The sequence below is a fragment of the Pagrus pagrus genome (genome assembly GCF_965226575.1).
Source record: "Pagrus pagrus genome assembly, chromosome: 20".
In the NCBI taxonomy this organism is placed as follows: Eukaryota; Metazoa; Chordata; class Actinopteri; order Spariformes; family Sparidae; genus Pagrus; species Pagrus pagrus.
Window position 1 is genome coordinate 16,388,953 of NC_140207.1, and position 15,533 is coordinate 16,404,485.

The 15,533-nt window shown below is 41.3% G+C and overlaps 1 protein-coding gene across 3 annotated transcripts in view; it reads right to left on the bottom strand.

Moving 5' to 3' along the window:
* The window catches only part of phldb2b (pleckstrin homology-like domain, family B, member 2b), a 43,287-nt gene extending 30,329 nt beyond the window's left edge, over positions 1-12,958 (bottom strand). For all 3 annotated transcript variants that reach the window (XM_084340356.1, XM_084340357.1, XM_084340355.1), the window contains exons 1-5: positions 12,742-12,958; positions 3,722-3,778; positions 3,412-3,535; positions 1,462-1,560; positions 698-781 (exon numbers count right to left, since the gene is read on the bottom strand). In XM_084340356.1, the coding sequence (XP_084196482.1) occupies positions 698-781; positions 1,462-1,560; positions 3,412-3,535; positions 3,722-3,778; positions 12,742-12,774 (397 nt within the window). In that variant the 5' untranslated portion in view covers positions 12,775-12,958. The remainder of the gene's footprint in view (positions 1-697; positions 782-1,461; positions 1,561-3,411; positions 3,536-3,721; positions 3,779-12,741) is intronic.
* Between the last annotated feature and the right edge of the window lie 2,575 nt (positions 12,959-15,533).

Sequence of the window (15,533 nt, forward strand, 5' to 3'; positions counted from 1 at the left end):
AGAGAAGAAAAGAGAGGAGACACAGACAGGAGATAAACAGATCAAGGTATTGGCAGACAGAGAGCAGACAGGCACGTGGACAGGGGTGGACAGAAAGATAAGAAAAGAAAGAGAGTTTGGGAGGCTACTCTGTTTGTATCTGACTATAACAGGACTCCATGAGTAGTGTATCCTCTGCAGTTGCTGGAAGCTGTGACTCACTTGCAGCTCGCTGTTCCAAAACCACTATGAATTAAACCGAACCAGAGCACTACATCATTGAAACACATACACAAACATGTGGAAGTGCTCATACACACACACACACACAAGTAGACCTGTACAATTTATGTGAAAATGCACACACACAAACATACTGCGCACCCTGTCGTTTCTATGGAAAACGTCAGCACAATGTTAACTGTACCCATATGACTCATACACACACTGAAAGGAATGCAAGTTAACCAAACCGCAAACTAACCACTCTCTCTCTATCTATTTTTCACATACACACACGCATACAGACACACACACACACACACACACACACACACACAGACATACACACACACACAGACACACACACTTGAGTTATGAAATAGTGAAAATATGCTCACTCCATGCAATTAAATCAACTTTCATTCCACTTCTTTTATTGACCAGTAGGTGGCAATATATCAAAGCTTGTGTTGGAGAGAGTTTGTGTGTATCTTACCCTGTGTGAGCGGTGTGGGCACAGTGACCTGTACTCCATCCAGACTGCAGAGGTGATCACAGGGGTCCAGGGTCACCACCCCTCCTGTGTCAGAGGTAATGATGACAAAGTATGGGATCAGTATACCCTTACGATTTGCTACATCATCACTTAAAGGAAAGAGTCTCCCTATTCAAAGAACTAATTAACTACAAAATAGATTTTAAACATAACATGCACATAAAACCGTGCTATTCCTGTCGTCACTACAAGGCTTTGGTCTGGATGCTTAGCGTAGTAATTACATGTGCTGAATCACACAGGAACAAAAACAACCTCAAGAGCGTAATCAATCACTCAGTTTCTCTCTGTCTCTTCAAAGATCTTTTTCTATCGTTCACACAATACACTGACAGTGCACCGGAAGATTTCCAGCTTAATGGATCAGTTCCATATTTATCTCGAAACTTTGTTTTGATTGAAACAATTGAAAGATTAATTTGGTAATTCTAACTGACTCCATTGACATTTTGTTATAATAATACTCCCAAAACAAAACAAAAGACTTATTACGTACTGATGAAATCTAGCAGATCCAATCTGTAGGAGTTTGAAAAATGATTTCAAATATTGGAATCTCACTTCACTGGCAGATTTGCTAGCAGTAGAATTATATGATTTTTGGCTCGATTATACACCAAACTTAGGTTAAAAGCCTTGTTGATTAAAGTAACAGGCTTCACAATATTATGTATTCATTGTGTAAAAAGTGAACTGACATCAACCTTCATTGAAGATGAGACAGTGCTCTGCCTCGATGCCAGGCCCCTGGATAGTGATATCTTGTGGAATAGGAGCATCTTCTCGGCCTATGCGGGTCACCCCTGGAACGTCAAGCAATACAGATGTGATCATCATTAAAAAGGAAAGTGTAGTAAGTATATTGCACCATAGACTGATCTACATGTCGCTGTGGAAACCTGACTAAACTGTCTGTTTGAACCATATGTGTGGTCTGTGATCCACACTTTAAGGGACAACTTCAGTTCTATGAATTCTAACTGGTCTTTTCTCTTCAGTAGACACATTGTGAAGAAAAATAGGCCCTCAGTTCTGCTAAATTGGCTTGTACACATTGTTGGCATTCCTCATGGAAAGACACACCGAGCTGGGAGATTGTGAAAGTGCGTGGCAATGTGTTACGGGTTATGCAAAGAATAGTGATAATGTCAACTATAATAGGCATTTGGGCTGCTTTTAGAAAAATCCAGGTCGGTCCAAAGGCTTACCTACTATATCATTTTAATGCCATCCACTGTGTTATTCTGTAAAACATGGTGTTCATAAGTGGTTGAAAGCACTCTTATAACTAAAGGAGAAACTAACCAGTTTGTCGGCAATTTGTTATACTGACCAGAGCCTAATTTAAAAAGCAAATAAATCCATCCAGTTAAAGGCCAGTACATTTTTTCACTGCACTGTTCTCATGGCTGAGAGGAGGCAAAACAAAAAAGTGCCTGTCTTTCGGCATAATGAGAGCTCTGTGAATTTCACAGGACATGTTAACTCTACAAGTGTGTGCGAGAGTCGCCAGTGTTTTTCCGCAAAGGACAGATACTCACCAACTTTTACTGCCTTTAATCTAATGTCAGTCCGTTTGTATTAGTATTCCATCTACTATCTGCAGGCTATTGAATTATAATCAGTTGTACAAGCATGTCTCACTTTATCATGTTGTAAAATCTTCCTATCTTTGCTGCCATTTCTCCGCTATCATGTGTTTGGCCAACTAAGTGGAATAATAATCAAGCTATGGCGCCTGTGGTTTGCTGATCTGATGAATGTATGTGTGTGTGCATATGTGTGTGTGTGTGTGTGTGTATAAGAGAGAAGGAGAGAGTGACTGAGGGAGAAGGACACCTGTGGGTGGCTGATGATAGAGAAACTATAAATAATAACTATAAATACACTGACATTATGTCACCATAATCATCCCGTGTCTGTGTGCGGACACATGCAGTGCATCATTTATGCCAATATTTGCTGGATGCAATTTGTTGAATGAAAAAAACATCTTGAACTGATTTAAAAACTGCTTCTCCGAGGAATAGTGTGGATTTCAGTTTAATGGAATTGTGGCTTTCTGTCTGTTGTAGTAGACGGCATCATGGGACCATGCTGTGTGAGTCGTCATTCCTGTTTTATAGCTGTCTGGGTTGGCGCAGTGTTGTCCTCATTTTTGTAGGGTTAACTTCACAGTCAGTCCGTGCATTAGCCAATAAGAGGGATACATTCGATCCCCGATGAAAATAAAAATAAATAACCAACGATGTGGATGTAGTCACTTTTATGAATATGTTTTCAGCCCGAAGGAGTCCTGTGGGAGGAAGTAATGTTGGCTCCTTGTCTTGACTCTATTGCGACCGAGCCTATAGTATCACTTTCCCCTATCACGCTCCCCCACCTCTCCAGTAACCATGGAAATGAAGCCATGGGTGAGAGGGTGGAGAAGTAGAGCGGGGAAAGGTGGGGGAAACAAAGCAATCGGGGAGGGATGAGGAAGGGAGGGAGGAGACTGCAAAGGTCTGCTTTCAACACAGGTGACGGTTTTACATGACCTGAGAGAAATTACATCCTTGATCCTGGGCATTGGGAAGGGAGGGGAAGATGAATAGTGACTGTATGACCTGGTAATCCTAACCCATGGAATACGTGTGTGTGTCTGTGTGTGTTACCTTCTTTCAATGGCAGCAGGGTGATTGCCACACTCAGCCTCCCGCTGCCCAGGCTCACCAGATGAGGCGCGGCAGTCTGGACCTTCAGCCCCTTCCCTGTGTCAATCAGGTCCAGAGGCGGAGACTGCAAGCATCAGTCAGAGTTGAAAGGTCATTTTCACACACAATCTGTTTAATATCAGTATATTCTTCATTCTGGTACATCTAGAAAAAGCTGACCCTTGAATGTTGTATTGATTCGGATTTATATGGCCGATTTATAATTACCTTGAAATAAAGAGTTTTGAAATACTGTGCTTAGACCTCTCACCTTGGGTTCAATTGGAGACATCTGATCTGACTCTGGTTGGAACATCATCTCAGAGTCCTGTAGTTAAGATGGAGAGAAGGGAAATTCATCTCAGACCACACATATAATACTATTCTTTAAATGATCTGATTGTATCAAATATGTATAATTGCTTTTTAGCATCTTGTATAATTTTATATGTACTCAGGTCTCCAATAAAAATGAGATTTGAATCTTGACGTGACTTGCTGTATTCAATAAAAGCTAAATATGAAAAAACAGACTACAAATGACTACGCCTCATATGTATAGCTACACTCAAATACTGTGCATTGCATGCCCAGCTGCTGCCACATGAGAGGAACTCTCCGTGTGAAAGTGTTCCAAGGGGAAAATACCACTTGGGAGGAAAAAATACACGCACGCACACACACACACACACACACACACACACACACACACACACACACACACACACACACACACACACACACACACACACACACAAGCTGGTTTGCAGTGGGAGGAACTGGTAGGAATGTTCCATGAAAGCAGAGTTCCCACGACTTGTGGGTACTGATCGCACTGCCTGGTGCTTTGAAAGTGTGTGTGCGCGTGTGTTTTTTTTAAATGACAGCAGTTGACAGCGGTCAACATCAGTTGCATGATATGCATGGGGGTTTTTCCACACTCGAATCAAGGGTCTGAGAACAGAGGATGTTGTACACTGTAGAGATTGTAAAGCCCACTAAGGCAATGTGATTGGGATTTTGGGCTCAAAAACAATAAGTAGACTTAACTTGACTTGTATGTCCAGTATTTTGTTCCAGAGTAAGATACTATCTTGACATCTATTCCAGATTACCCAGAAATTAGACATTCATAGTACCCAGATGATGGTTCCTAATATTTTGATAGCCCCTCTGACCTCTCCTCTAGTGCAACCATAGGGCTAAATCTAATAGACAGCAGTTGATGAGGTTCACTGGGTTCATTCATGCTTCCCAGAGGATGTGTCCTTTCCACTTTGGAGACTCCATCAGCGCTCATCTTGTGCCATTGGTTAAATGTCAAAAATATGTCATGCTCCCAAAGAAATTAAGCCATTTGGTTTAGCATTTAGCATTAGCATTAAGTGTCTACCTCAGGAGAAATAGCAAAAATTATAAGTCAACTGTGAGGATTAAGTGAGATGACCATACACTTTATAAAACATGGACGTATACTTTGTGAAATTACCTAAGGGTTTCTAAAGACCCATTGTTAAGCTCAGTGGGGCGGCTCCGCCAGCTGTCATACATGTACATCCTGTCAGTGCCTGGCTCCGCTTACTCACGGCTCATGGAAAAATGGGCAAAGAGGCAGAACTGAGCCGAATGACGTCTGGTTGCTGATAGTTAGCTCGACAGCTCGCAGCTAGCTAGGCTATAAACATGTTTATTTCAGCTGTAAAGTTGGACATTTTTATATGGGAGTCTATGGGGATTGACTCGCTTTTGGAGCCAGCTTCAAGTGGCCATTAGAGGAACTGCAGCTTTTGGCACTTTGTTGGCTTCATTTTTCAGACCCAGAAGTTGCAGCTTGGTGATGATGACTCATCTTAGTAGTTGACAGTGGAGTCCAAGATAGAGATAAAAAAATCAAGTCAAAATTGTTTGAAGGGCGGGAATAAGTAGGAAGCCGTGAGAAACTACAAAGAGGAATGAGTGAGATAACAGGCAGCAAAATCAAAAATGTTTTAAAGATGCCTGTTTGTTTGAGTAAACACACTCAGATCCAGTGCCAAGGACAACCCCTGCAGTACCCTACAATTCAATACAGGAAAAACCGTCTCGCCTCTATTTACGTGTGCACACACACATTCAAAGGCACAAACACATGCACACACACCCAGCTGGATGAGTGAAATGCTTCTCACTAAAGCAGAGATGATTACAGTATTTGGGAAACCACCTCAACCACATTTCCTTTTCCACATTCTGTCATCTCCTTCCTCTCTTCCTCCTCTCTCTTCTTGTTATACCCCCCCACCTTTATGTTATCCTGTTATACTCCTGTAATCATGATCCACCTCACACAGTTTTTACCACAAGTATTGTATTTGTTTTCAATACGTTTCACTTCCTTCCTCTAAGGAGCTCACTTCTGTCAAATGTTTTCCAGCTCTATAACCTCCTCGTTTTCTCTTCTTCCCTCTCTTCCGCCTGGCTTTCCTTAATTTCTCCTTTCCCATCCTTCTGCCTTTTCAATCTCACTCTCCTCTGGTTTCATTTCTTCCTCAAGTCACCCGCAGAGGAAGCGCAAATCAAAGCCAGCCCATTTCCTCATATACCATTTCCTCGAATTCAGCGCCAACTTCCTCTCTGAGGTCACTTCCTTTGCTGCTTTAACACCCTTACTGCCTTTAAAAACCCTCTCTCTCTCTCATACACACACACACACACACACACACACACACACACACACACACACACACACACTTGCTATTATTTGCAATTCAGTCACCTCTCTAACCCCTATGAACACACAAAAGTCCACAAATAAAGTCACGCATCAGCTCTTTTTGTTATCACATGAAGATATGAGGCCCCACATTCCTCTGATTTTTTTCAACACTAGTGTAGACAAAGCAAACACACGGTGTATGATGACAACATCAGATGGACAAATGCAAAGGTGCTCCAGGGCGCAGAGGAAAAAAGGAGGTCAAAGTCTTATTTCAAAGCTGAGAAGGATTGTTTTGAGTTTAATCACAAGACTATTCTCTCTTTCCCACCCTGCTTTCTTCCTGTATGTCCTTTCCCATCTCCTTGGCTCTCCCTTCCACCATACACATACATAGTTTATTTTTTATTTCCCCCATTGTTCCTTCTCATTGTCTCACTCTGTCGCCCATTTTTTCTCCGTAGCCCCCCTTCCTCTCCTTCTTTCAGCAGGTGAGCTCCAGTCTGGGCAGGCCAAGACAAGTCTTTGGCCTTGTTGTGCTCCAGTTTAAGCAGAGCAGTGAGCTGTGTCAACCCCCCATCTAGATTTTCAGATTTCAGCTCTGGTATCCTGAGGGGTCTACACAATCGCCAATCATCAAAACTGATGCTATCAGGGCCTCTGGACTAGAGTGCTCAAGTATGAGATTACTGGATGGTCTTGGTAGGTTTGCAGATTTAGAGAAAGTTTAGAGAAAGGTGCTTTTATTTCCCTAGCCTTTATGGCTGCTCTTTTCAATATCTTAATATTTATAGAGGATGGAATGACTATGTTTGATATGAAAGGGCTCGCTTGTCTTGGCAAACCCACAGAGAATTATCACTTAACTTTACGATACATCTCAGCTCCACGGAGGCTTTTAGCTCACTGACATCAGGCAGTGTCACATATTTTTTAAAGAGTTGGTGGAGACCAAAACTGAGCTAAAAGAGAGTGAATACTAAACTTGTATTCATCAGGTGGCCATAAACGGGACTCCACATGAATGCTAATAATGCTCTGTGTTTGCTCGCTGTGTAAACGGGTAACGTGTGCTAACATGTTCATAATAACAACTGTATGAGGTAATAAGATAATATGTTAAAATTGTATTTATAGTTTGTCGGATTGCCCAATCCAGTAAAGCAGGTTTTGACTGACAGCCCATTGAGAGTAAGAAAAGCTACATATCCCAGACAACTGTGCATCAAGTAGATTATTCATCTAGCATGCTTTAATGAATGGAAACTGTATAGAATTAGATTTAAAAAAGTAAGAAGAGTACTGATCTTCTTTTTATTTCTAAATGTTTTACAATCATGCAGGTTGTTGTTTTGTATTTTTCAGGTCTCCTGGTGTACACTACAGTGAGTTAACAGGACGTCACTTTTCCATTGCAGACAGTGGAGTTTGATGTCAGAATATTACGTAATCTACATGAATAAGTAGTATGAGGTTCTGCTGTTAACCTGCAAAGAGCAAGGACTGAACTATCACCGAACAATAAATCTAAATACAAAATGGACAAAACTCTGTCTCTGTCAGTCTGGGAAATATACAGTAGGTGATCAAAAAAAAATGAGGCAGACTGAGTGAGAGAGGGGAAGTACACTTCAGCATTTCATCACAAACTAACTCCTGAAATGGAATGATATGAAAGAGTGGGACAGTTTTCAGAGGTATTTTTTTCCTTTTATGGGAAAGTTGACCAATGGAAAGATAACCCTCATGGGCAGGCCTGTAACTTTGATTCTAAATCTGTTGCCCTAAACCTGTTGTCCTAAGCCCTTTAAATAATTGACGATTAGCTGAAACAATGTCATAAAAACACAATGTTTCCCAAAATCACAAGGACACAATAAAAAGAAAGCACAAGCACTACAAGCTCTCTTTGATCCCATCTGTAGAACAGCTGAGTCCCCCCAAAATGCGCAGTTTTCTCTGCATCTGGAGCCAGACATGGAGCTACAGAGAAGGAGAGAGAAACATGAGAGAGACAGAATGACGGAAGATGGAGAGAGGACTCATAAAACCAGAAGGACATGTCCTGGGTTCATTCTCTGACTTTTTGATCTCATCCTTTTGTTTTCTTCACCCTCGCCTTTCATCCCTCTGTCGAGTCCCTTCTCTTTTTGTATTTCCTCTACATCTGTTTTGTCTTTCTCTCTGTTTCAATTATCCTCTACATTATTGGTTCTGTCTGTTTCTGTTGCAGTCTGCATTCTCATAACCATATGTCCAACAGCTTTGAATGCAGCTGATTTGGAGCAGATTTTATTGGTGCTAGTTGGGACGGTTACGTCAATTGCATATGTCCATTTTGATGCAACAAAACCTGGATTAAATCTTCAATATGTCAGTTTTACAAATTAAAATTAAAAATCCTCTCATTTGCAATGCTTGAGATATTCTTTAAGGTATTTAAAATGTAAGATAACATGTGACGGACATTATCAGGATTGTCCTTTTTTACTTTTAATGCATATATTTAATATTGGCCATCTGCTTCTTGAGTGCATGTGGCTGCTTTATTAAAATATCTTACACTGGCCTTAGGCTTGAGAACATTTCAAGGCATGCGGCTCCTCAAAATGATATGAACTGTGGTATTAACCAACTAATGTAGATAAGGGTGGGGAAACTGGTGCATCTAGCTGTATTCAAGGTGACTATGGAGCTGGCAGTAGAAAAATTTAGCCAGTTTCATGCACAAAAGACACTTTTGCAAATAGCACCACATGAGTTCCAGGTGCTGGGGTGTGTGCAGGTATATTGGTCTTGTCCATTTCTTTGGACAGTCATAGGCTGGAAATGCTGAATATGTTTTTATATTTCAGGTTCCAGTTGCATATTTTTTCCATCTATATGCATCGCCTAACAAAATGATTTCCATAAATGCTGGTTTGGGAAGTGTTTACCATGTTTTGTTTGTGATGCAGTACAAAATACGTGCTTGTAGAGGATTAATTAAGAGTTAATGCACTTGTTTGGACATGTCAGGTCCTTCATTAATCAGTAATCTCATTACCCACACTGTTAAGAATAGCACAATGCTCTTCGATCTGGACCAGATCGAGTCACTTGTTCGTCAACAGCACAGTCGGCAGGATAAAATGTCGGCATTTTACATTTCTGCAAACCATGGATTACGCTCAAATATGCACCATATAGACATTTCTACCGTACGTGTCTTATTACATGTGTATGAGCTGACTGAGAGTTTGAGGTTGTGTTTCAGTATTTGTAAGCGTGAGGCCACTGAGTATTTATGACGAGATTGCCTGGACAATTTCGAGCCGCGTTTGTTGAGACGGAACCAGGTGAGCCGCCCCTAACCAACTGCTTTTTGTGCCCAAACCTAACCAGACTGTCAGCACAGCAATGTCGCAACATAAAATTAAAAACTGAACCTAAAGAAATGTAAAGTTGCAGCATAAAGAACTGACTGAAGAAGTCTATCTGTCTTCGCCGCGCTGTTCTTCTCTCTTCATCTTTATCTCTCTCTTCCTCCATCCCTCTGTCTCTCACTAACATCCCCTCCCCTTACATTCCAGCGTTACCCTCTCCTCCTCCCACCTGACAAAGCCAGCATTGTATCACAGATGCTGTTTAATATGGAGTCCCTCTCTCTGTGTCCCTCTTATAGAGCAATTCATATGGCTTAATGGGGTTATCTTCCTCGCTTCTCTTCAGCACGCTGTGTCCAATAAAGTCTCCAACAGAGCTTTAATTAGTTTAATACAAGCTTTAAGGATGCACACACACCATAGACGTCACCATTTCCCCACATACACATGCAGTGCTATGCTTTTGGACATGCAGTTCTTCTCTGTCACTGGTCTATATAAGACACCAGGCTGTATGTGCGTCGTGTGTGTGTTTTGGTGAAAACTCTGCGAGCTGATTAACACAACTTGACCTTGAAACCTTCGCTCAAACACAACAAACATCCACCGGCATTGTTCTCCAACTCTAACTCTCTCACACTCCTTTTTTTCATTTGCCGAAATGCAAGATCCTTACAGGAAAGAAAGTCTATTGTTATTGCAGCTGACTCAAAGTTGGAGGAAATCTAAGTTGAATTTCTATCTAGGGTGTGTGTGTCTTCGGAAAAGCCCAGATTACCTTCACCGCCAGATGCAGGGGATCAACTGATGTTTGGGTTTCTGAGGGGCCGGATATGACAGAGAGACAAGGAGGGACGGTGAATTGTTAGAGGGACATAAAACCCACATTAGAAACATAGCTCACAGGGGTTAACTGAACTGTGGCTGCTGGATAGACAAGAAAAGAGGAAGGCAGAGAGATGGGCTTTGAGATAACAACAGAGACAAACTGAGCGTGTGGGGGGAAACGGGAGACAAAAGAAAAGGAAATGGATAAAAACGCAGACTAAAGAATCCAGAGATGAAGGAAAAGAGATTAATGGTGGACCAGAAAGTTCCCCAGCGCTGGCCTCAAAACAAAATGTGATCCTATACTGCACCAGTGACAGAGCCAGACTTCTTTCTTTACCTTTTTCAGCTGACATATACCTGGTAAACACATAAACAGTACGCACTCTGGAAGGAATGCATGCATGGATATCTTGACAACAGAGTAGAAGTAAAATTAACTTCTGCACAGTGAAAAAAAAAACCCTTATCTAAATCTATGTGCATGCTCACATACTGTATATCATAATGTTTTCGTTACGGTACAAGTCTAGTAGCTGATAACAGTTTTGGTATGATGAGCCCTCGTGACAGAGCAGTTGCATCCTCCTGGTTTCCACATCATGACCCGAGCCAACTTGACAGGCATAATGGTTTTAACATTAGCTTAGCATTCTGATGGAAGTACTGCTGTCGTGAAACCAGTTTGAATTGGTGAGATGTTAAAGAGGTGGGAGGTGGTACGGCTAAAATGTCCGATGTTGCCTCTCGGTGTGGTTTCTTCAATTTGTTTGGCATTGGCTGCAGGAATGATAATGCAGATTCCAAATCTGAGTCATGGAATAATTTAGGCGCACTGTCTGGACCAGACTGATCCACTTATACCACAGATATTCTCTCAGTTTGTGTCAAATGAGGGACGAGGCTCATACTTATTCACACACCTACATACAATATCCTACCACACACAATCAACCGAAACAATCCTCTGATTTGTCTTCAAATAGGCCGTATAACATCCCTGTTGTGCTCACTACTGACTATGCTGGTGCACTGTAAAACCAAGTAAGCTCAAAAGGTCAAAAATTGTTGTCACAACTGATTACTGGAGAATATTTAAGTCAAGATAAGTCTTTGATTTAGTAAATATTCCAAAAATATATTCAAGTTAACATAATTTAATCATCAGTCTTATCTCAGCTAACAATGACATGCCAAACTGCCTCTACTAAAGGACGCAAAACAAAGACTTCTTTCAGAACGCTGTGAAGAAATCTGGGTTCTCTAAAGCTTTGTGAATTAATTGTCAGTTTGGCTCCTTTACTTCACTTTATTTGGCTTGCTGCCATCTTGAAAAACCTTGCCTAACATTGTGACGTCGATGGTGTTAAGACAGTGTGTCCCTCTGTACACCCAGAAGTTATAATCTGGATATCGTTATTTACTTGGTAACACTGATTCAACTAGACAGATGTTACTCATTCATAAAACTTTACAGTTTGTTTTGGGTCAGTGGTGGAAGAAGTATTCAGATCCTTAGTAGGTTTTTACAATTATATCATGTTTTTGGATTCATATTACTGGTGCATAAGGTTGCACTCATTTTAAATACTTTGCAAGCTTTAGCTAACAAAGTAGTAGGTAGTTGTATCTACAGCAGTGCATCATTTTCTACCATGTATCTCTAAAAAGGCCACTTTAAATTAAAAGAAATGGAAAAAACGCCTGCTTTCATGCATTTTCCAGCTAATCCAAGCTTTGTTTTAAGTAGTTTATTCACTTTAGGATCATTTTCTCAACCCATCATGGAACTGTAATCCTTCAGTTCATAAGGACTATTCAATTTTTAAATGAACAAATTTGGAGAGACGTGGCTTTTACTGAGCGGTATGACAAAAAGTAATCTGAGTAAGTCAGTAAAGCTGTCAGACAAATGTAGTGGAGTAAAAAGAACAAAACTTCTCTCTGAACTGTGGTGGAGTAGAAGTACAAAGTTTCTTTATAATGGAAATACTCGAGTAAAGTACAAGTACGTGGAACGGGGACTGCTTGGGTCAAATGGGCAATATTATGATAAACAGAATAAATTAATATAATTTAATAATAAATATGTAAATTCCAACCTTACTTACAGTATAAAACGCCTATACTTCTATACAGGCGGCTTTACATGGGTAGCCCAGAACAAACAGAACTGTCTGTGTTTCATTCACTGAGAAGCAAATCTGGAATTAAAGTCGGATCAGATTGAGCTTCTCGTTAAACAGCTCACTTGAGAAACAAACACAGCAAAGAACAGCCTGAGCTGCGGATTAAACACCGCTCAAGACTTTAAGTAAACGTCCTAATGGAGCAACGCGCGTCTGCATCATAGAAAATAGGAATGCTGTACATGTACCCAAATACAAAGACAAGCGTGCTCACCATTATTGAAGCGGGACAGGCCACTTCTGTCATCGTGCAGGACAGAGGACGCAGCTAAGATCCTGAAAATCCCGGAAATCTTCTGTCACTTCTCCCTGTGTTGTGATCACAGCCTCTTCCTTGACATTTCTCTGTGCAGCGTGTGGACGCCTGGGTGTAAGACTTATAACCCTCTGACACATACACTCCAAACGTACACAAAAAGCCGGCGGCCTCAGCCAATCGCGACGTGTGGAGGAATGTGGCAACAGCTGGACGTGGAGCTGGAGACGGGATGAGGGAGGGAGTCTCTCTCTCTCTCTCTCTCTCTCTCTCTCTCTCTCTCTCACTCACTCTCAAACACACACACACACACACACACACACAGAGGGCCTAATGCGCAGGTGTGTACAGACCACCCTACACTTGACCCCTCATTCTAACCGGCTCAAAGAGAAGAAGCCTTTAGGGGGGAAAAGAGAGAGAGAAAATGGGAGAGAGGGACAAAGAGAGAAAGGGAGCATTCTTTCAGGCCCACTTGGCAGCAGCGATAAGACACCAGATAAGAAGCATGTTTAGCTAATGATATTACAACAGGAATGCAGACAAGTCTCCCTTCACGGGACGCGAACCAATCCTGACACTGTGGGTTTTGAATGATTGGGTTTATGGAGAAGTATTTAGCTTCCATTGTGAGAAAAACAAAACAAATCCTGTGATGCTATTCAAAGGATATGTAGCTGACCGTATGTGATCGGTCTACAGTATTACAGTGAGCCTACCTGTAGGTGGTTAAAGGATAAGTTCACCCAAAAATGATAATTCAGTCAATATCTTCTCACCCTTATGCCGATGGAAAGTCGGGTGAAGGTTCGTAGTACACAAAACATTTCTGGGGCTTCACAGCAAAACAGCACTGCAGCATTCTCCCAGACAACTGAAGTACATGGGGACTTGTTTTACAACGTAAAACTGTATAAAATACATAATACACATAATTTGCTCCATATATCTCATTCAGAGTAATCCAGTTTCTGTAAGCCCCGAGATCCAAAAGTGATTTGAAAAGCAGTTATTCAATATATATTTTAAGCTAATGGTGTTAGCATGCCCTATGTCTGAAGTGGGCGCACAAGCTCGACCACGAATAAAGGGGGTAAATATTGTCTTTTCAAATCAATTCGGGATCTTGGAGCTTCCGGAGACTTGGATTAGGTTCGGACAAGCTGTATGGAGCAACTTTGTTTTTTTCGTTGTCATTTTTCGTTTTAAAACAAGTCCCCATCTACTTCAGTTGTTTAGGAGAATGCTTCAAAACTTCAAACGACTTTCCATCAGCATGTGGGTGAGTAGATAGTGAATTTTCATTTTTGCGTGACCTTATCCTTTGATGGCAGGTGATTACTTGCCCGTGCCTGCATGAACAAGTAAAAATGTCACTATTAGATCCACACTTTAAAAGAACCCTGGGATTATTACGATGATTGATAAATGAGTAGGCTAGTTAAACTCAAAGCCAACAGTTGTTTGTAGTAAACAGGAGTAGATGAAAACTCTACCCAGAAGGATATGCTCCACAAGAATATTGGATTTGAGAGTGAATTAGTGTAAGAACACGGTTCTAGTTAGGTTCTCATTTAATTCTGTCATAAACAACCTGCACATAAAAACACAACTATTTACCAGGATGGAAATGTATAACTTAATTCCCTCAAGCAAAGCCTTTATATTTATACAGGATGAGCTATTTATGTAATTATATCCTACAGCATACCTCAGAGCCCCAGAGGCAACTTGACAGACCCAGCGTGAACACACCAATTTGCCCACGAGTGTGAAGTTGATTAGTTATACAGGAAAACAAATTTGTACACCGTTATACTGCAGTACTTATATATGCTTAAGATAACTTATCCTTAAAAAATGTTGCTCTTTCTAATGCTGTGCGTGTAGAACTGTGGGTATCTGTACAAAGTGGCAAGCTGCTCTTTGCATGAGTTATGTGCGCCATCTGAAAAATCTCAGCTACATGCGTGTACGGTCATGCATCAGTCTGAAGACATCATGAAGGCACGGGTAGATGCCAGCCGTTCTGCATCGGTGGGTTATTTTATTTGGCTGAGGTTCATGCATTCTCCACAGCTCATAACAGAGGTTGCACAAAACAACAACACACATTATGCAGAGCTATAAAAAACAGCCTTATTCATGCATAGTTCTGTTTAGGCTATGCACACTGAGCACAACTGAAGAGTAATGCATGATGTCTTCTTATGGCTGGAAAATTATATATGACACTTGAATAAATGGTCTGGTCTGGACTGAGGTCAAGGAGGGTTTGTGTACCCACACGCATAAAAGCACATGCGAACACATGCATATCCATGGCAGCAGGATTATCTTATCTCTCAGGCACCGCAAGGATCTCCTTGTGGATAAACAGGAAGAGAGACTGTGCACTTTCTCCACCGCTCCTCAGCTCTCCATGACACCCGGTATGTGTGGTTATCTACTAGCCAAGCTAGTCAGTAGAGGTTTTGAAGTGGGAATCTTCCAATTGCATCAAGATCACAAACCCAGCTGTCTATACTCTGTTATCATAAGGATAAACATTCAAGCTTGGCAGGAATGGAAAATGAGATGACGTGCGTTAGAAGCCAGACCCATGGTGGAATAAGCTGAACAAATGCTGTCCATTATGATACATTTGTTTTTATCATTACTGTCAACCAATGCAACCAACAGGTCCTTATCTGAGGGGCTTTTTGCTGGTTTTAGGTCTTGACTCAACATTTACAGATGCATCACCGGAG